The 22,033-nt window shown below is 45.2% G+C and overlaps 1 protein-coding gene and 1 long non-coding RNA gene across 2 annotated transcripts; one reads left to right on the forward strand and one right to left on the reverse strand.

Annotated features, from left to right (window-relative positions):
- The first annotated feature begins 16,272 nt into the window (after positions 1-16,272).
- LOC120975446 (uncharacterized) lies at positions 16,273-16,936 on the forward strand. Its single transcript, XR_012180961.1, has 3 exons — positions 16,273-16,362; positions 16,459-16,502; positions 16,880-16,936. It is a non-coding gene; the product is annotated as an uncharacterized lncRNA (long non-coding RNA).
- A 3,029-nt stretch (positions 16,937-19,965) lies between these two features.
- Positions 19,966-20,522, reverse strand: LOC141042830 (uncharacterized). The gene is made up of 2 exons (XM_073511726.1): positions 20,384-20,522; positions 19,966-20,270 (listed from the first exon to the last, which is right to left on the reverse strand). Exons 1-2 carry the CDS (start codon positions 20,520-20,522, stop codon positions 19,966-19,968), a joined length of 444 nt encoding a protein of 147 aa, XP_073367827.1.
- Positions 20,523-22,033: the final 1,511 nt, after the last annotated feature.

Genomic DNA, 22,033 nt, shown 5'->3' on the forward strand with positions numbered 1-22,033 from the left:
AAAGCTCCCAACAAGCAAAAGAAGAACAGGAAATCTTTTGGGTTTTCTTTTAATTATTACTACAACATGAAAGTAAACTAGCTAAAAGCTACAACTAATTTTTTGTTTTTCTTAAGGTTTTTCAAACACACAAGAAGAAAGCATAAAAAGAAAATAAACTAGCATGGATATTACAATGAAAGAGTATGAGCACCGACATCTAGCAATGAGTGTGTGAACATGAATATAATGTCGGTGAGAAATACGTATTCCCCCAAGCTTAGGCTTTTGGCCTAAGTTGGTTTATTGCCACGGATGGCCTGGCGGATATCCAAAGTTGTAATTGGGGTCGCACTGAGATGCAGCGTTCATTGCATCGTGTGCTGCAGCTTGGAGGCGAGCTATCTCAGCCCTCCTCTTATACTCTTCCGCCTCCTCTCTGGTTATAAAATATCTCCCTTTTGCCTGAAAGTCAAAGAAAGAAGAAGCAGGGAGAGCGACGTGATAGGCGCGTCGTCTGTCAAAGATTAGTCGGTACTGGAGGAACTGATCATTCCTCTCAACAAAATGATGACGAACCATAGCCACATAATCCAAATAAGCAGGAGGTAACTCAATATCATCCTCACGTATGGCTACACCAAGAAAATTAGCTATACGGGTTGCATAAATTCCACCAAAGAAATCCCCATTAAATCTATTATGATGCAACCTACGTGCAACAATGGCTCCCAAATTATAATGTTTATCTCCTAACACAGCACTCCTGAGAATACTGAGGTCAGGGACACACATGTGACATGCTTCATCCTTACCATTTATGCACCTACCTATGAAGAGAGCAAAATAATGTATAGCAGGAAAATGAATGCTCCCTATGGTAGCTTGTGCTATGTCTCTAGATTCCCCCACAGTTATACTAGCAAGAAAATCTCTAAATTCAGATTTGCGAGGTTCACTAGCACTACCCCATTGTGGAAGTTTGCAAGCAGTGGTAAAATCCTCTAAGTCCATAGTATAAGAATTTTCATAAAGATCAAACAGGACAGTTTGAGAATTGCGTGAAGATGAAAATTCAAACCTCCTCACAAAGGAACTAGTGAGATAGTGGTACTGACGGCACTTTTCGTCTCGAAGCTCACAAGATCAGCGTTACGCAAATATGCGTTAAATTCTTCCTTGATTCCTGCTCGATCCATAAAGTCTTCTGAAGGCCATTCACAAGGCCGCACTGGAGCTTCCCTTGGTGGTTCATCATCAGCATCATGCATTGCAAGCCTGGGTCCTTGTTTCCTTGAAGAACCACCTTGGTACATTTTCCTAAACATATTTCTTCCTCTGAAAAATTTCTGAAAATTTTAGTAACTTCAAATAAAATTGAACCAAACTCAACAAAATTGATAGCAACTACTCCTACAAGTGCCTAGAGCCTATATCATGCATTAGAACTACTTGGAACCATATAAATTTGACATGCAAGCTCAAGAACATGGTCACCTAGGCAGCACAAATTTGCAATGAATAAAGCACTAGAACAAAAACTAATTGGACCAATGGAGGAGTCACATACCAAGGAACAATCCCCCAAATCAGTTTTGCGAGAGGTGCTTTGAGCAAGGAGATCGAAAATCGTAGCAAAATGAGCTAGAACTCGTGCTTGAGCTGGATAGTGATTTTTTGGGAGGAAGAAGAAGTGTGTGGTGGCTGGCATAAGTGGAGGGGGGCCACCGTGGGCCCACGAGGCAGGGGGCGCGCCCAGGGGGGTGGGCGCGCCCTGGACCCTCGTGGCCAGGTGCCAGCTCCCCCTGATGTGTTCTCAGTGCCAGATATTCTCAAATATTCCAAAAAATCATATTAAATTGGCAGGGCATTTGGAGAACTTTTATTTTCGGGGTATTTTTATATTGCACGGATAAGTCAGCAAACAGACAGAAAAATACTATTGTTACTTTATTTTGACTAAATAACAGAAAGTAAAAGGAGGGTACAGAAGGTTGAGTTTTCTAACTTCATCCATCTCATGCTCATCAAAAGGAATCCACTAACAAGGTTGATCAGGTCTTGTTAACAAACTCATTCCGAATCGCATGAAACCGGAGAAATTTCGAATAACACTATGTTACCTCAACTGGGATATGCATATCCCCAATAATAATAATATCATATTTCTTCTTGACAGTAGGTAGAGGAAATTCAAAATCTCCGAAAATAATCGATGGAATTTTTCCAATAGAATTTATACTGTGGACTTGAGGTTGTTTCCTCAGAAAGTGTACCGTATGCTCATTACCATTAACATGAAAAGTGACATTGCCTTTGTTGCAATCAATAACAGCCCCTGCAGTATTCAAAAAATGTCTTCCAAGAATAATAGACATACTATCGTCCTCGAAAATATCAAGAATAACAAAGTCCGTTAAAATAGTAACGTTTGCAACCACAACAGGCACATCCTCACAAATACCGACAGGTATAGCAGTTGATTTATCAGCCATTTGCAAGGATATTTCAGTAGGTGTCAACTTATTCAAATCAAGTCTATGATATAAAGAGAGAGGCATAACACTAACACCGGCTCCAAGATCACATAAAGCAGTTTTAACATAATTTCTTTTAATGGAGCATGGTATAGTGGGTACTCCTGGATCTCCAAGTTTCTTCAGTATTCCACCCTTAAAAGTATAATTAGCAAGCATGGTCGAAATTTCAGCTTCCGGTATCTTTCTTTTATTAGTAACAATTTCTTTCATGTACTTAGCATAAGGATTCATTTTGAGCATATCAGTTAATCGCATACGCAAAAAGATAGGTCTAATCATTTCAGCAAAGCGCTCAAAATCCTCATCATCCTTTTTCTTGGATGGTTTGGGAGGAAAAGGCATGGGTTTCTGAACCCATGGCTCCCTTTCTTTACCGTGTTTCCTAGCAACAAAGTCTCTCTTATCATAACGTTGATTCTTTGATTGTGGGTTATCAAGATCAACAGCAGGTTCAATTTCCACATCATTATCATTACTAGGTTGAGCATCATCATGAACATCATTATTAATATTATCACTAGGTTCATGTTCATTACCAGATTGTGTTTCAGCGTCAGAGATAGAAATATCATTGGGATTCTCAGGTGTGTCTACAACAGGTTCACTAGAAGCATGCAAAGTCCTATTATTTTTCTTTTTCTTTTTAGAAGGACTAGGTGCATCAATATTATTTCTGTGAGAATCCTGCTCAATTCTCTTAGGATGGCCTTCAGGATACAAAGGATCCTGAGTCATTTTACCAGTTCTAGTAGCCACTCTAACAGCAAAATCATTTTTCTTACTATTCAATTCATTGAGCAAATCATTCTGAGCTTTAAGTACTTGTTCTACTTGAGTGGTAACCATAGAAGCATGTTTACTAATGAGTTAAAATTCACCTTTAACTCTAGACATATAATCACCCAAGTGTTCAATCATACAAGCATTTTGTTTTAGTTGTCTACCAAAATAAGCATTAATGTTTTCTTGTTTAACAATAAAATTGTCAAACTCATCCAAGCATTGGCTAGCAAACTTAGTAGGAGGGATTTCAGCTTTATCATATCTATAGAGAGAATTTACCTTTACTACCTGTGTCGGGTTATCAAGACCATGTACTTCTTCGATAGGTAATGGATTGAAATCATGTATTTCTTCAACAGGCGGTAAATTAAGACCGTGTATTTCTTCAATAGGATGTAAATTCTTAACATCTTCAGCTTTTATACCCTTTTCTTTCATAGATTTCTTTGCCTCTTGCATATCTTCAGGACTGAGAAATAGAACACCCCTCTTCTTCGGAGTTGGTTTAGGAATAGGCTCAGGAGTTGGCTCAGGAAGTGTCCAATTATTTTCATTTGTCGACATATTATTCAATAGAATTTCAGCTACATCCGGTGTTCTTTCTCTGAAAACAGAACCAGCACAACTATCCAGGTGGTCTCTGGAAGCATCGGTTAGTCCGTTATAAAAGATATCAAGTATTTCATTTTTCTTAAGAGGATGATCAGGCAAAGCATTAAGTAATTGGAGAAGCCTCCCCCAAGCTTGTGGGAGACTCCCTTCTTCAATTTGCACAAAATTATATATATCCCTTAAAGCAGCTTGTTTCTTATGAGCAGGGAAATATTTAGCAGAGAAGTAATAAATCATATCCTGGGGACTACGCACACAACCAGGATCAAGAGAATTAAACCATATCTTAGCATCACCCTTTAATGAGAACGGAAATATTTTAAGGATATAAAAGTAGCGAGTTCTCTCATCATTAGTGAACAGGGTGGGTATATCATTTAATTTAGTAAGATGTGCCACAACAGTTGCATATTCATAGCCATAAAAAGGATCAGATTCAACCAAAGTAATTATATCAGGGTCAACAGAGAATTCATAATCCTTATCAGTAACAAAGATAGGTGAAGTAGCATAAGCAGGATCATATTTCATTTTAGCATTCAGAGTTTTTTGTTTCAGCTTAGCTAATAATTTCTTAAGATCACTTCTATCATTGCAAGCAAGAAAGTCTCTAGCAGTTTCTTCATCCATAACATAGCCCTCAGGCACAGCAGGCAATTCATATTTATTGGGAGAGCCTTCATCATCACTTTCATCAATATTATCAGTTTCAATAATTTCATTCTCTCTAGCCCTAGCAAGTTGTTCATCAAGAAATTCACCAAATGGCACAGTATTATCAAGCATAGAAGTAGTTTCATCATAAGTATCATGCATAGCAGAAGTGGCATCATCAATAACATGCGACATATCCGAATTAATAGCAGAAGCAGGTTTAGGTGTCGCAAGCTTACTCAAAACAGAAGGTGAATCAAGTGCAGAGCTAGATGGCAGTTCCTTACCTCCCCTCGTAGTTGAGGGATAAATTTTAGTTTTCGCGTCTTTCAAGTTCTTCATAGTGACCAGCAGATATAAATCCCAAGTGACACAAAGAATAGAGCTATGCTCCCCGGCAACGGCGCCAGAAAATAGTCTTGATAACCCACAAGTATAGGGGATCGCAACAGTTTTCGAGGGTAGAGTATTCAACCCAAATTTATTGATTCGACACAAGGGGAGCCAAAGAATATTCTCAAGTATTAGCAGTTGAGTTGTCAATTCAACCACACCTGGATAGCTTAGTATCAGCAGCAAAGTATTTAGTAGCAAAGTAATATGGAAATAACGGTAACGGTAGCAAAAGTAATATTTTTGGGTTTTGTAGTGATTGTAACAGTAGCAATGGAAAAGTAAATAAGCGAAGAACAATATGTTAAAAGCTCGTAGGCATTGGATTGGTGATGGAGAATTATGCCGGATGTGGTTCATCATGTAACAGTCATAACATAGGGTGACACAGAACTAGCTCCAATTCATCAATGCAATGTAGGCATGTATTCCGAATATAGTCATACGTGCTTATGGAAAAGAACTTGCATGACATCTTTTGTCCTACCCTCCCGTGGCAGCGGCGTCCTAGCGGAAACTAAGGGATATTAAGGCCTCCTTTTAATAGAGTACCGGACCAAAGCATTAACACATAGTGAATACATGAACTCCTCAAACTATGGTCATCACCGGGAGTGGTCCCGATTATTGTCACTTCGGGGTTGCCGGATCATAACACAGAGTAGGTGACTATAGACTTGCAAGATAGGATCAAGAACTCACATATATTCATGAAAACATAATAGGTTCAGATCTGAAATCATGGCACTCGGGCCCTAGTGACAAGCATTAAGCATAGCAAAGTCATAGCAACATCAATCTCAGAACATAGTGGATACTAGGGATCAAACCCTAACAAAACTAACTCGATTACATGATAAATCTCATCCAACCCATCACCGTCCAGCAAGCCTACGATGGAATTACTCACGCACGGTGGTGAGCATCATGAAATTGGTGATGGAGGATGGTTGATGATGATGACGGCGACGGATTCCCCTCTCCGGAGCCCCGAACGGACTCCAGATCGACCCTCCCGAGAGAGTTTAGGGCTTGGTGGCGGCTCCGTATCGTAAAACGCGATGAATCCTTCTCTCTGATTTTTTCTCCCCGAACACAAATATATGGAGTTGGAGTTGGGTCGGTGGAGCTCCAGGGGGCCCACGAGGCAGGGGGCGCGCCCCCACCCTCGTGGACAGGGTGTGGGCCCCCTGGCCTTGATTCTTTTGCCAATATTTTTTATTATTTCCAAAAATAATCTCCGTGGAGTTTCAGGTCATTCCGAGAACTTTTGTTTCTGCACATAAATAACACCATGGCAATTCTGCTGAAAACAGCGTCAGTCCAGGTTAGTTCCATTCAAATCATGCAAGTTAGAGTCCAAAACAAGGGCAAAATTATTTGGAAAAGTAGATACGACGGAGACGTATCACTCCCCAAAAACCTGATCGCCCCTCTGCCGTACAGGATCACGAGAGGCGGGGTTCCGGAGGCCTGCTGTCCCTTCTCCCGGTGCACGCCGAAAGGAGGGATGGAGAAGACTTGCTTGGCGGCGCAATGATGTGGAACGGTGGTGCGAAACCATACGAAGCGGCGGCAGCTAGGGTAGACGTCTGCCTGACTATATAGTGCGGGCCGGGTAGGTCGTGGGAGTAAACCCCACGTCCGAGTCGTCACGATCCAAAAGAATCGGAAACGGTTCAGTAATTAACGCCTCCGTTAATTATTAATTAATGATTCATTAATTTTCCCGAGCAGCAAAAATATAGACAACGTGCATAGCTCTGTCCTCGGCTCGGCTCAATCCTGCAACCCGCGACGCGTCGTGACGAGGCGTGGCGTGGCGAGGCGAGCGAGAAGGAGGAGCGCGCGTGTAGGTCTCCTCTTCTCATGCTCATACAAGTGGTAGAAGAGCTCACCTTATAAAGAGGTGCAACTCTGCCTCAACTTCCGTGGTGGGACTAAACTCTAGTCTCACTCACTCCACTCACATCTGTGCATGAATGGGCCAAGAGAATTTCAGAATTTTAGTTGGGCTTTGGGCCAAAGGCCTACTAGCAAAATTCCAACAATCCCCCACAAAGTCTCATTGGCACATCTCATCATTTAGTTCCAAAACATTGTTTATATACCGGTGCTTAGTGGAGACTGTGAAGTTAAACTTCCAATTAGAGTTTTATGCTACACTAGATCACAACTTGAATAGTGGACTATGCCTTGAACTACAAGTTTTCTGCGAAACTAGTTTCACACAAATTCTTGACCGATACTGGGTTGCCGCAATGCTTCCCCGCGGGTGGAGCGTATACGTCATACTCCAGGGCCTTTCATGAATTTATTAGAGAACACCCAATTCTCACAGACTGCGACGTTAACAGTCAAATTCATATAGGTGTGTTCCTGAGGAGATGCTCTGCAGGACAACATCTCTGCTTACTCAAATAAGCCACTTGGAACACATTAAGATAAATATCAACCTGCCATGTAGACCAGGAGAGTATTGCATCTTCACGGAGTGGGATATTAAAATGGGGATACTCTCAGCTGACCAACAGCTTGTCTCCCACTTCTACTTCACGGTATCTCCGATCACATAGAGTGGGCTACCACTATGGACAACTCATGCGGTGGGTCTCAAGCCCATCTCCATCGATGCATTGTCTATCACGTTACGTGATAGACCCTTTGTGATGGGATCTGCCAAGTTTTTCGACGTTTGGATATAATCCAACGTAATAACTCCGGAGTTCCTCATTTTTCTGGCAGATTTTAATCTCCTCTTCACATGCCTTGAGGACTTCATATTATCCTTAGAACTGTTTATCTTGACGATCACAGTTTGATATCACAGTTCATCAGGATAGGGGGTATTGGTTTTTCAACCATGGGTAAGTCCATCAAGAGTTCACGAAGCCACTCTACTTCAACAATGGCAGTGTCTAATGCTGTGAGTTCTGCTTTCATAGTTGACCTCGTTAAGATGGTCTGCTCGTAAGACTTCCAGGAAACAGCGCCACCACCAAGTGTGAAAATATAACCACTTGTGGCCTTAATCTCATCAGCATCAAATATCCAGTTTGAGTCACTATAACCCTCTAGTACCCTTGGATACCCGGTGTAGTGAATCCCATAGCTCGCAGTGCCTTTCAAATAGCGCATAACTCTCTCAAGCGCATGGCAATGATCATCTCCCGGTTTTGACACAAACCGACTCAGCTTGCTCACAGTAAAAGAGATGTCAGGCCTCGTGGCACTCGCCAAATACATAAGCGAGCCAATAATATGAGAATACCTCAGTTGATCTCTAGCAATCTGTCGATTCTTTCGAAGCAACACACTAGCATCATATGGAGTTGGAGAAGGTGTGCAGTCGCTATACCCAAAATGACTCAAGATCTTTTCCACATAGTGAGACTGAAGCAGTGTGATCCCACCATTCTCATCTCTCAACAGCTTGATGTTTAAGATAACATCAGCTACTCCTAGATCCTTCATCTCAAAACAGTGAGATAAGAAATCCTTAACCTCCTTGATTAGATCAAGTTTGGTTCCAAAGATCAGTATGTCATCGACATACAGACAAAGAATAACCATGTGAGGCAGCCAGTGACAGTAGCACCCGAATTGTGGTCAGTCTAGCCACGGGTGAGTAAGTATCAAAGAAGTCTTCACCTTCATTCTGGGTATAACCCTTAGCCACAAGCCGTGCCTTGTACTTTTCAATTGTACCATCAGGTCTAGACTTCTTCTTGAACACCCACTTACAGCCTACAGGTTTGCACCCATAAGGACGGTCAGTGATCTCCCAGGTTCCATTAGCTAAGATGGAATCCATCTCTCTACGAACAGCTTCCTTCCAGTAGTCAGCATCAGGAGATGCATAGGCTTCTGAAATAGTCCTGGGTGTGTCATCCACAAGGTACACAATGAAATCATCACCAAAAGACTTTGCAGTCCTCTGTCTCTTACTCCTCACAGGAGTTCCATTGTCACCCTCAACAGGATTCTCAACGTGTTCCATCGCAATGGTGGGTTCAGGAATTACAGCGAATTCCTCACTAGATGGAGTAGGTATCTCCTGATTTGATGAACTCGACATATCCTTCATAGGAAATATGTCCTCACAGAAAGTTGCATCATTCGACTCCATAATCGTACCAACATGCATGTCAGATACCTCAGATTTTATTATCAAAAATCTATAACCAATGCTATGAAAAGCATAGCCCAGAGGAACACAATCCACGGTTTTTGGTCCAAGCTTGCGCTTCTTGGGAATTGGTATATTGACTTTCGCCAAACAACCCCAGATACGTAGGTAAGAGAGTTTCAATCTTTTCCTTTCCCATCCCTCAAATGGAGTCATGGTCTTATGCTTTGTGTGAACTCGGTTTAGGACATGACACGCAGTCATTAGCGCCTCCCCCCACCATTCCTTGGAAAGACCCGATGTGTCTAACATGGTGTTAACCATATCAGTTAGAGTTTGGTTCTTTATTTCGGCTACCCCATTTGACTGAGGTGAGTAGGGAGGCGTACTCTCATGAATTATACCATGTTCTGCACAAAACAGATCAAATTCATTGGAAAAATACTCTCCACCACGATCGGACTGAAGCCGCTTAATTTTTCGATCAAGTTGGTTCTCTGCCTCAGCTTTATAGTTTTTGAAGAAAGTTAAAGCCTCATCTTTTGATTTCTGTAGATACACATAACAATAGCTAGTGGAGTCATCAATCAACGTCATGAAGTATCTTTTTCCACCTTTTATCAACACACCATTCATCTCACAAAGATCAGAATGTATAAGCTCTAGTGGCGCCAAGTCTCTTGCCTCTGCAGTATTATGGGACTTGCGAGGTCGCTTAGCTTGCACACTCACTTGGCACTTAGAGCCTTTGACAGTAGAGAATTTCAGAATTAAATCCATATTGGTGAGCCGCGTCATGCAACCAAAGTTAATGTGACAAAGTCGTGAATGCCAAATATCAGACTCATTATTGTGGCAAACATTATTAATAACTTTAAACTTCAGATCGACTGTACCGACACCTCGAACGATGGCATGTGACCCGTTTCCCATCAGCCCGGGAGAAGTCCCAGTGACCTGGTAAGAAGGAAACATAGAGGCATCAGCACAAACATGTACATTGGCACCGGTGTCAATTAACCAATCAGGAGATTGAAATACTGAAAGGATGGTAGGAAGAATACCGTACCCAGATTCCTTCATATCAGTACCACCGATGACAACATTAGCGGACTTGCCGCTCTTCTCATGTTCACGCTCCTCAAAGCGGTTAGGACACTTTGGAGCCCAATGGTTAGGATCACCGCAGACATGACAAAGGCCCTTCCCCTTCTTACGAGAATTCTTCTTAAAGTTGGTAGAATGTGACGGCTTGTTCTTTGTATCAAACTTGCCTTTGCCCTGAGTTTTATTCTTGTTGTTTTTGAACTTGTTGGGCTGGAAGTTCTTCTTCTGTACCATGTGGGCACTAGAAGCTCCCTCAGCAACTCGAGCACGCGTGTCCTTTGCTCTCGCCTTCTCTTCAACATCAAGAGTACCAATGAGATCCGCAACGGAAAACTCATGTCTCTTGTGTTTCAGGGAAGTAGCAAAATTGTTCCACGAAGGTGGAAGCTTGGCAATAATGCCTCCGGTAACAAATTTGTCCGGCAACACACACTTGAAGTACTCGAGTTCCTTTGCGAGCGACTGTATCTCATGAGCCTGCTGTACAACAGAGCGCTCATCAGCCATCTTGTAGTCATAGAATTGCTCCATAACGTACAACTCCCTACCGGCGTCCGAGGCACCAAACTTGGCCTCGAGCGCAGCCCACATGTCCTTGCCGTTGTCAAACGACATATACAAATCCACAATGGAATCATGAAGAACACTCAGAAGAGCGCCTTTAAAGAGAGTATCGATCTTCTCAAAAGCTTCCAGCTGTGCTGGATTAAGATCGCCCTCAGGCTTGCCCTTAGTGGCGTCATAGTAGCTCATGGTCTGAAACCAGTAGACTGCTCTCATGCGCCACCTCTTATATCGCGCCCCCTTAAAGGCAGGTGGCTTCAGATGTGCAGCAAAATCACTCGGAGTAAATTACCTATAATCTGGTTTTTGGATTGTTGGAAATATGAGCAAATTACTACGAGATTTAATCCAAATAAACAGAAGATAAATCATGACAGCAATAGCAGAGATTAAACTAATCGTGCAAACTAGCATAGTAGATGAACATATCACATCTAGGGCACATACTAAAAACATGAATTCTACCACGATCTCGAACAGGAAGGATAGTATCACATACGGTGCAGCCGGAGCAGCACCGCCGGCGTTGACGTTGTCGCCCATGTCGTCGAGGATGAGGTTGTCGAGGTCGGGGAAGAAGTCGTCGCTGCCAGCAGTCGCGCGAGTGCGCTCCCCAAAAACCTGATCGCCCCTCTCCCGTACAGGATCACGAGAGGCGGGGTTCCGGAGGTGTCTGCCTGACTATATAGTGCGGGCCGGGTAGGTCGTGGGAGTAAACCCCACGTCCGAGTCGTCACGATCCAAAAGAATCGGAAACGGTTCAGTATTTAACGTGTCCGTTAATTATTAATTAATGACTCATTAATTTTCCTGAGCAGCAAAAATATAGACAACATGCATAGCTCTGTCCTCGGCTCGGCTCAATTCTGCAACCCGCGGCGGCGAGGCGAGCGAGGAGGAGGAGCGCGCGTGTAGGTCTCCTCTTCTCATGCTCATACAAGTGGTAGAAGAGCTCACCTTATAAAGAGATGCAACTCTCCCTCAACTTCCGTGGTGGGACTAAACTGTAGTCTCACTCACTCCACTTACATGTGTGCATGAATGGGCCAAGAGAATTTCAGAATTTTAGTTGGGCTTTGGGCCAAAGGCCGACTAGCAAAATTCCAATGAATTCTCCAGTTTCTGTCACGTCTGCATAAATGGATCGGCCTCCCGTTGGGCGTACCTGCCGATCCAAATGAAAAATTGAATACCCATGTTTGCTTGGCCGATTCAAATGGATGAAAAGCAGACAAAATACGCATCTGTTTGGTTGGCGAGTTGAAGTTGCTCTAAGGAACGATTGCGCCGATGGGATGTTAATTTCCAGCAAGCATGTACTCCTACTACACTAGTCTACAGACTTATCCTGATGGCGTGGGAGAAAACAGAAAACGATAGCGGCCCGTGCGTGGTACACTGTGGCGCTAGCTAGGTGATGCGAGGGTAGGGAGGCAGGCAGGAATGCATGCATGCAGTCCGTAGACGTCTCGACGTACCTACCTCTGCGTGTGCGGTGGAGCGATAGATCGATCGATGTGATGCGTGTCCGTCAGCCTGAGGCGTGCAAGCATTATTGCACGAGTGCGTGCATGCAACCACCTGACACCAGTAAAGAATTGCGGCTCGTACGCAGTCACCTTTTTCATTATCCACCATTACTTTAATAAGGCCGGAGAGAGTAGACAGTGCCACTGTTGCATGGATCCACAAGCGAAGCGTGGGTCTGCACGTACCACACCCGCTTGAGCCGGCCTCGTCGTCATCGGTCCATCGTTCGGACCGGACCTTAGCTGCCTGTAAGGTACATGTCGTTATTCATCTGGCTGCTCTTGGACAGCTAGTGTTCGGTCGCTTTTCAGCAGCTATTCTTCTTCACAAACTTGGAGGACAATGAAGGCGGCCGTCAGCTAATATCAACCGTAATCACAGGGTATCCATTGCTAGAATCAGTATTTGTGGAGCTAAGATCGCTGTCGACTTGTTTATTGAATCAAGAAAGTATACAGCGAACGACCTTTTTTTAACTAGAATTCGGTACGAGTATGGCTCCAGCCAGTTGCCCTAGATTTGCATTCTTCCTTGCACCAAAACGTACGTGTTCTCCAAGTCCAGGGGCTCTTCATGGACCCAGAAAGGCAAGCAAACAGGCACACATGACATGGTCACGCAAGTCAATGGTAGCAGGGTAACCAGAATAAGAAAACCATTAACCCAGTCCCACCACGTACGTACCAGAAGAGCCGCACCCGCACAATTAGCACTTGGTCGTTTGCTACCAGTACCTAGGCTCGGCGCCCAACGCAGCCACTGAGTATCAACCTCGGATTACCCTGTTGTTTATCTGCACATGATGCAAAGTGGGTTCACTATTCGTTTGATCAATTTCATATCTGTTGAGACGCGCGACAAAACTAAACCCGGCTGCCCGAGCGAGTCCCGGCCACATATGCACCATGCATGTGGTAAGTAAGAGACGTGTATATATGATTAGCCCGGAGTATCTAACTGAACGGACGCGCGTGCATCGTGACTTCGCGGCACCTTCGTTCCGTCCCTGCGCGCATGTGAGGATATGTCGGCGCGGATGATGAGAAAGATAGCGAGCTGGTAGAGTGTCTGCGGTTAATTATCCACTTGGCGACAGGGATCCGCGCGTAGCTTTCTTGCCTGCTAGCCGAAAGCGATATATATGGCACGCCTCTGTTGGAGGAACACAGTGTGAACATGCCTCCTGGCCTTGTTAGGCTGATTAATTTAACCTAGTCTAACGTGGCCCATTCGTGCACTAATAGGCTGGACAGCCTGATTAACCTAATTCCACTCCACGTTGGGCATGAATAATGAGAGTTGTACATGTGTAGCCTCGCCAGCTAGTTAGCCATAATCATCAGTTTGGCTTAAGCACTTTGGTACATCTCAGCCTCCTTTGATTACTTGCAGCTCGTAAAGAACTAATTAAGCCTATAAAACTGTAATGTAAGGAAAAATGCATGTTGTGATCTACCGAAGTATGCACAGCGCCGCGCTTCAGTGGTGACAGCTTGATTAAGCTTAAACAAAGCTAGTTTTGTTATTATGCTAGTCACAATGTATTAGCGTCATACATACTATCTACTCCCTCAGTCCCACAATATAAGACGTTTTTTGCAATCTAACATAGCTTGCAAAAATGTCTTATATTGTGGGACGGAGGGAGTAGATATGTTTTGATAAGATGACACAGAACTAGTAAATGAGAAAACAGAGAATTGAATATCATGATATGATGCCGTCTGGGTTTATTGATCCCCTTTGTATTTTATGCCCAGATTTGACAAATAAAATATAATTTGTATGCCAAAAAACTTATGTTATTGGATTCATATACCAAAGATGTTTTTGATGATATGTACTATATTTGTGGTATGTAAATTATTTTATACTAGTTGAATTAAAGGTCAAAGTTTGACCCGGAATACAAGAGGTCCTAATAAACTTGGACCGATGTAGTACCTTACATTACAATAAATAATGTCACTATCTTACGAAGTTATGATTCTATGCACCGTGGAGATGGATCAATACGGGTAGCAGGAGGTGATATTGCGTGTGTTGGTAGGAGAAAAGAAAAGTGAGAACTGCTACACGATTTTGCGTACGACATTCCTCAGCAGCCGTTTGATCAATTGGGCGGACGAGTGAGATCACGTCGTACAAAGTCGTACACACTATTCATATATTCATAGTACGCACAGCAATTTCGAAGAAAAGTTGGGGAGCAGCGGTGCATGGAGATCCGTGCGTGGCAGAGCGAGGCAGCTTTTGTGTGCACGTGGGATTGGACTTGTCCGAGGCCCACCAGCCAATTCAATTCATGATGCGTTGCCACCTGGACCATGCTGACTCGGACTTGGTGTACCCGTCAAACGCAAAGGATCCGCCGCATCCGAGGCGCGTTGTGGAACCACCTTTCTTGCTGGGCCTGGCAGCCCGGCCCGACTAGTTTAAATGTGACCAAGTACGAAACTGAGCTCGTTAGTGTAGTTTCTAAAAAAAAAGTTCAAGTATTTGATTCTCGAGAAAAAAATGGTTCAAGTATTACCCCTAAATTCTTTTTTGCTCAAGTACTGGTCATTGTTGTTTCTCACGTAGGAGTACATTAGTTAGTTGATTATAAACAAACTTGAGTTGGTTCCTGGTAGAATCTTTTTTTCCAGGCAGCTACCTTTTTCACTTGTTTGTCCGTCGGCGTGAAGTTTGTAACGTGACCCCGGCCGGCCGGTCAAAAAGATGGTAGTGGTCGGTTGTGGTTGTGGGTGTGGGTGAGTTAGTTAAAAGAAGCAGGAAAAGATGACCGGCACGGCGCCTTTGCTGCCTGGTAGCCGGCACGGTGCCTAAGGAGAATAATGTGACGCCTCGCACTGGAACCTTTTTCATCTTTTGGGGGGTCTGCCGCTGCCCACTTCCCACTTGCATGCCACGCCGTTTGCTATAGGTAGCTGGCTAGGTTCCAACATCTCCGGTCAATGTACGTACGTACTACGTGTGATGCACATCGTTAACCAGTTATGCGTTTGTCTTGAGCAGATCGGCAGGTTAGGCTGAATCTGAGCTGGCTAGCTCAGTTCTTCAGCTTAACTTGTCCTTTGGGCACTTGATCTCAGCCTGAATCAGTAAAACCTGTTCCAGTTCGGCCAACCATCTAACAACAACTGTGATCGATTATACACTTTCAAGTTCAGATCGAGATTATCTGACGGTTACACGGCCTGAAGTAACACTAGTTTTTATAGGCCCCGTGTCATCACCGTTTACGACGTATCGATAAGTTTTAACCAAGGTGCAGAGTAGCAAAGTAGTTAGTGAGGTGCAGAGAAATGGCGCGCTTGATGCCAACTGAACTACCCAAGACTTCCTGGGCTCTAAACTACAGTTTTGGAGTCCACTGTTACTAACGTATGCTACAAGCTGGGCGCAGAGGAATGGAATGGAATAGATACAGTGGATTAGCGCGTGGCCAGCGCTAGCAGACAAATTAAGGAGAAGAAAAGCTCGACAAGGAGATCTGATCACTGGTCAAATTAGCCTAACTAACAGAAGAAGAATGTGCACACCCCACCCCACCCATAATGGATCTGATGTGCACGGGTGCACGAAGAGAATCTCCTCTGACAATATCATGTGGTCCACGAACAACCAAGCTAGTACTACTATTGTATAAGTAGTAAATTTATGAGGTAATAGCACCAGCAGTTCTTGAACTTGTGCAGAATGTGACGATCTAGTCCAAAACTTGCAAAAACCAACTATTGCATCCCACAATTTGCACCCAATGTGCAAATTTAGTCCTAGCCAATCAAACGACGACAAGTGTGGCCTAGGCAGTAGAGCCGGTCAGCGCAGCACATTTTGCAATTACCCCCTGGCCTTAGCACTAATCATTTGCGCCATTGCAAAAAAGTTGCCGCCACTTGCCCTCTTACAGCTGCACACCGCTCATCGCCAGTATATAAGGAGGAGATAAGATACCAACTCAGAGCACAGCTAGGAGTGGTACAAGAATTTGGATGGCTAAGCTGACAATGCCCGTCTTCACTGCTGTCTTGGTGATGGCCCTGTTGATCACTGCATCATCTTCAGGTACGCTGCTTCTTCCCTCTTTATTGTTTTTCATCGGTTTACCCTAATGCGAATGAGCTTAATTAGTTTATCTGGTTTCAACGCATGCATGAGAAGTTTCAACGACAGAACGTGATAGGGATGCCTCCAAAGTGACAAAGGTCTGTATGTTTTTGACAGCAAGGTCTGCATATATTAATAATCCGAAAGAATTGGTTCACTTGGGTTATGTCAAACATATGGTGTCATCTATGAAAAGTATGGCATTTTGTTAATTAATGTTGCTTGGTCCGTCCGAGAGAAATTAAAGGGAATGGCAGAGCTAGTGTCATTATGTACACTCCGTTGCATTATTTCTCATTTTCTCACATTCATGATAACAAACTGTCAAATGCTGATTGACTGAAGATGGTACTAAACTACAATTGTGTATGGCTCTAGATACGTACACAGATCAACAGACAGAACTGCTTACAAAGTCTACTTATCTTTTTCCGTTTGTTTAACCCAGGGTCACACTTCTCTTTACCATCTTCAGATGCAGAGTCACAGCAGGATGAGGATTCTGACGGATTTTCTGGACTACGACTACGGAGGAGCCAGCTCCAAACACGATCCACACAGGAAGCCCGGGAATGGAGGACCCTAGGCACTAGCTAATAGCTCGCTCTCCCAACTATTCGACAGAGTCCGGTGTTTTGGACTAGTGTCATGTGTGTGCGTATTCAGTCTTCAGGGCATTTTGTAATCTGAGACAGTTAGCTTGTCGATCTGGTAATGTACCACCGTACTCTAATCTGAGACAGTTAGCTTGTCGATCTGGTAATGTACAACCATACTCAGAAAGATTACAAATAGCAAGATCGATTATTTGAGCTAAAATAATACTCCTAACAGATAAAAGAGTATGGTGCATTACAAAATCAGGAGTATCTATTATTTTAGCTGTACCGTAATGTTGTAATCTCAGAGTTCAAATGAAACACTCCAAAAGTCCAGTTCGGCCGGGAAGGGAAATCTCAGCACCAACCAACTATGGCGATCGTCTCTCTAACCCGTAGATACGCTGCTTTGCCATAGTTGGTTAGAGAGACGGCTTAGCTAACCTTCCAGTGTTAGCTAAGCTTTCCCATAGGTCGTAGCTTCTATTTGGGAGAAAGAAAGCCCTCGAACCGGGAATTTTCTTCAGCGAAGATAGGCATCACGTACGGGTCATGGTTAAATGAGATGGCTTGGCTAAGCTTTTAGGGGGAGAGGGCGACGAATGATTGGGCGAGGGGAGGGAGACCCAATAAATTCAGGTGAAAAGTGTGGTGTAGTGCGGGTAGATTAGTGCTAAGGCCAGGGGGTAATTGCAAAATGTGCTGCGCTGACCGGCTCTGCTGACTAGGCTTCACTTGTTGTCGTCTGATTGGCTAGGACTAAATTTGCACATTGGGTGTAAGTTGTGGGATGCAATAGTTGGCTTATGCAAATTTTGGACTAGATCATCATATCCTGGACAAGTTTAAGGACTGCTGGTGCTGTTACCTCTAAATTTATCTGTATAGTATAGCGATGTTTTTGTATCAACGTGTTATATTATGAGCTCCGAGGTGCCTGCCATGTCATGTCAAGTCATGTCATCATGCAGAGTTAGCTGCTACAAACCCTGCTATAAAATGCAAGCATTATCTTAATCTCTACCTGCCCCCACTAAACACCATAGTTGCAGTTCCAAGGACTCCCAAACTTCCATAACTAACACTGTTTAACTAGGCCGGGCGTGCGACCAAGGCTCCGAACATGGGATAGATGCAGATGACAGGCAGTAGTAGTCCCACAACCCAAACTCTCTCAAGTCTCCACCCTTTGCAGGAGCCAGATGGAACTTCAACCACGCACTGCCAGACAGGAGTAGTAATAACAATAGAATTTAGGGAAACGTTTAGTTTAAACCGGATGATTTTTCTGTCTCGGTAAGCCGCCTCGTACGCACGCCACGTGCCCCCCAGTCCATCGCTTTTTCCTCCCACCTTATCCCTTCCGGCTCCTCCTCCTCCACTCGTCCCCCTCCTCATCTTCTTCCTTCCTTTTTTCTCCTCCACCTGTTGCTGCAAGGAAGAGCCGACGCCGGCTAAATCCACATCAACCATGGAGAAGCTCCCACCTGGGCGGGGCATGGGGGTGGGGTGGGTGGTGGGGGGGGGGGGGGGGGGGGGGGATGGACGACGAAGCATCCGCCCTCGGCGTTGCATCCGTTGTCACCACCGCGTGCTGCGTCGCCCCATTCCCCGTCGGCATCGTGCTGCGTCATAGCATCCGCCCGTCGCCGCCGCGTGCTTCGTCGCATCAACCGCATTGCCGTCGTGCTGCGATGGAGCACCGCCGAGCCGGAGGGGGTGCTGTAGTGAAGCTTCACCGAAGGCCCTTGGGTGCTGCCATGGAGCTTCGGCGAGGGTAGTCGGTGCTACAGCGGAGCTCCAGCAAGCGGTGGGGCGCTGCAGTGAAGCTCCGCCGGCGGGGCCGTCGGGTGCTGCTATGAAGCTCGCCGCGTCGGTGCGGGCTGCAGTGAAACATCACCGACGGCGTCGAGTGCTGCTATGGAGCATCGATGGACCGCCGCCGCGCCGGCGTCGGTGCTGCAGTGAAGCATCGCCGGCGCTGCAATGGAGCTTCACCGGCGAGCCCGGAACTGCACTACAACGGGCGGTGCTGCATTGTAGCTTCACCGGCGGCTGCATTGGAGCTTCACCGGAGCCCCTGAGCTGCGATGCAGCGGGGTAGGAGCTGCAGTGTAGCATCGTCGGCGCCGTCGGCAAAGCGTCGTTGCGTTGCCGGCGAGGGGGGCGCGGCTCCTACTGCCAGCATGCGGCCCTGTGTCCCTACGGCGATGCGGTCGTTGCTTTCGTTGACCCGATCAAGCGGCTCTAGGAGGATGCATCGAACGGCTGGCGACCCGACTTATTTTCCCAAGAAATCGGTCGGTTGACGCCTAGCATCGCCCTAGAATTTAAGGCATTATTATGCTGAATAATGTATTGGCATTGGATTTTGGTACAATGTTGTAGTAGCATGATACTGTAAACTTGACTGACGGTCGGGGTGGGACCTACTCCCTCCGTTCAAGATGGTCGGAGTACACTATATCTGTATATACTGCTAACGGACTCCAGGAATACCTCCAGCTCGTCTGGATTAGCGGACCGTTCCACGCTCCAAAGCTTAACGTTGGAGCACGGAGCATGAGACCTCCCGTGTGACAAGGAGATGTGTGCATTATGTCCTTGTTTTTTGCATGAGCATGCGGGGCAAGCATGCACGGTCTTCCATGGAGTGGAGATCCCCCAGATCGTTCGTGCGTGCAGTGGTCCGGACACCAAACGAGGGTCGCGAGGACACCGCAGCACCAACTATCCCTGTGCTTCTCTCGGAGACAACGTTGAATCATTATTTCTCGAGTTGAACGTTGAAAGATTTGATTTTAGTAGGTACGTAGCTGGTTTTAGCATATCAAAAGAAACTTGGATACATACGCTATTACAAATGGCAAAGGCTATATCTCACTTATAGAGAGTCTTATTTCGGTCTCGCCTGAAGGGTCTACTGATTTTTTATTTTTTTGAAAATTACGTCCTCACTTTATTAAACTAGATCAGGTAGTTCATCTGATACAATACTGAGAATACAATCTGGGGGAGCTAAATCCCAGAAAACCGAAACAGCATTACACAAACCAAAACGAGCTAATTCATGAGCCGCTTTATTCGCATTCCTCCGGACCCAGATGGTCTTGAAGTCACCCAAGTTCCTGGCCATCGTCTTGATTTCTTCCACCACAATACCCACCGCCGACAGGTTTCTCTCATGCCCATTCAGCATCCTGGCTACCCCAAGACAATCAGTTTCCACATGCAGTTTTGGAATTTGTCGTTGCAGCGCGATTTCCACTGCTCGTTTACATGCCATCAGCTCAGTGGTCTCAGCCTGCGCTAAGCCAGGCAGAAAAAAGGATGCCGCCCCCTGAATGCGCCTGTGTCATCTCTGGATACAACTCCCGCACCTCCATCGTGTCCCGTCTGAGAAGTAGCACCATCAACGTTAGCTTTGAGCCAGCCCAACTCCGGTGGTTCCCATATCGCATGTTGAGCCAGTCTTGTGGAGGACTCCGTCCGAGCGCTCACCCTCTTCCACTCGTCCATGAGAGTAGCCACCCTCCTCGCCACCAGGCCCGCGTCCTCAATCCGCTTTCCATCCCGTGTGTCATTCCTTGCCAGCCAAAGACCATATAGGCCCTGGTGTTGGGGAACGTAGTAATTTCAAAAAAAATTCTACGCACATGCAAGATCATGGTGATGCATAGCAACGAGAGGGGAGAGTGTGTCCACGTACCCTCGTAGACCGAAAGCGGAAGCGTTAGCACAACGCGGTTGATGTAGTCGTACGTCTTCACGATCCGACCGATCAAGTACCGAACGCACGACACCTCCGAGTTCAGCACACGTTCAACTCGATGACGTCCCTCGAACTCCGATCCAGCCGAGCTTTGAGGGAGAGTTCCGTCAGCACGACGGCGTGGTGACGATGATGCTGTTCTACCGACGCAGGGTGTCACGACCGGTTTTCCAATAAAAATATTTATTGAGAGACCGATCCCTTTTACGGACCAGTAAGGAAGAATTCCTTCTCACTGATAGACATATCTTGATCACAGAAGAAAAACCAGGAGTACTAGACATATTACAAGGTTGAGCGGAGACTGCTCAACAATTTATTACAAACGCGCCGATAATACATAAAGGCGGATAGGGTGGCATAACTACTAACTCACGATAAAAGCGGAGGTGGATATATCACAGTGAAGTGGGTGACATGACTCCTGAAACTAACAGCTCTTCGAGCGTGGGAGTGAGGCTCGAGGATACTTATTGTGGGTGGCGGAAGCGTATATAATACAAGTGACCAATATCCAGGATCGCACGGGACTGACTGGGATTCCTCTAGGCGTCGGACTCACTATCAAACTCTTCATCCATGAGATCGCCTTCGTCAACATCTGGCCAAATCAACAAGCCAGGTGAGTACTATGAAAGTACTCGCAAGACAGTTCGGACATGAGATATAACAAATGTAGACATGATGCATATGAACAGATTAATAGAGCGCACTCAAACAACGAGATGGCAGTGCATGGGAAATAAAAGGGAAGTCGGGCGGTAGTCCTCCCGAAATCCCAAAGTAATACTGAAGGCCAATCGAGTGTCTGAATGACTCCTCGAAAGGATACAAAAGAAAATACAATGCCGCAGTCGGGCGTCAAGGCGACACCACATAAAGGGCTTATAATGGAAAATAACAGACAGTGCGTGCAACAGTCGGACGTCTGAAGCGACATCACATAAAGGGCTTATAATGGAAAATAAAAGACAGTGCGTGCCACAGTCGGACGTCTAAAGCGACATCACATAAAGGGCTATATTGAAAGTAAATGACAAGAGTGCCACAGTCGGACGTCTGAGCGACATCACATAAAGGACTTATATCAAAAGTAAATAACGAGCGTGCCACAATCGGACGTCTGAGCGACATCACATAAAGGGCTTATATTGAAAGTAGATGACAAGAATGCCACAGTCGGACGTCTGAGCGACATCACATAAAGGGCTTATATTTCAAAACTTAATATCACAGTAGCTCACGAATTTAAATCATT

Source organism: Aegilops tauschii, chromosome 3 (genome assembly GCF_002575655.3).
Source record: "Aegilops tauschii subsp. strangulata cultivar AL8/78 chromosome 3, Aet v6.0, whole genome shotgun sequence".
NCBI lineage: Eukaryota > Viridiplantae > Streptophyta > Magnoliopsida > Poales > Poaceae > Aegilops > Aegilops tauschii.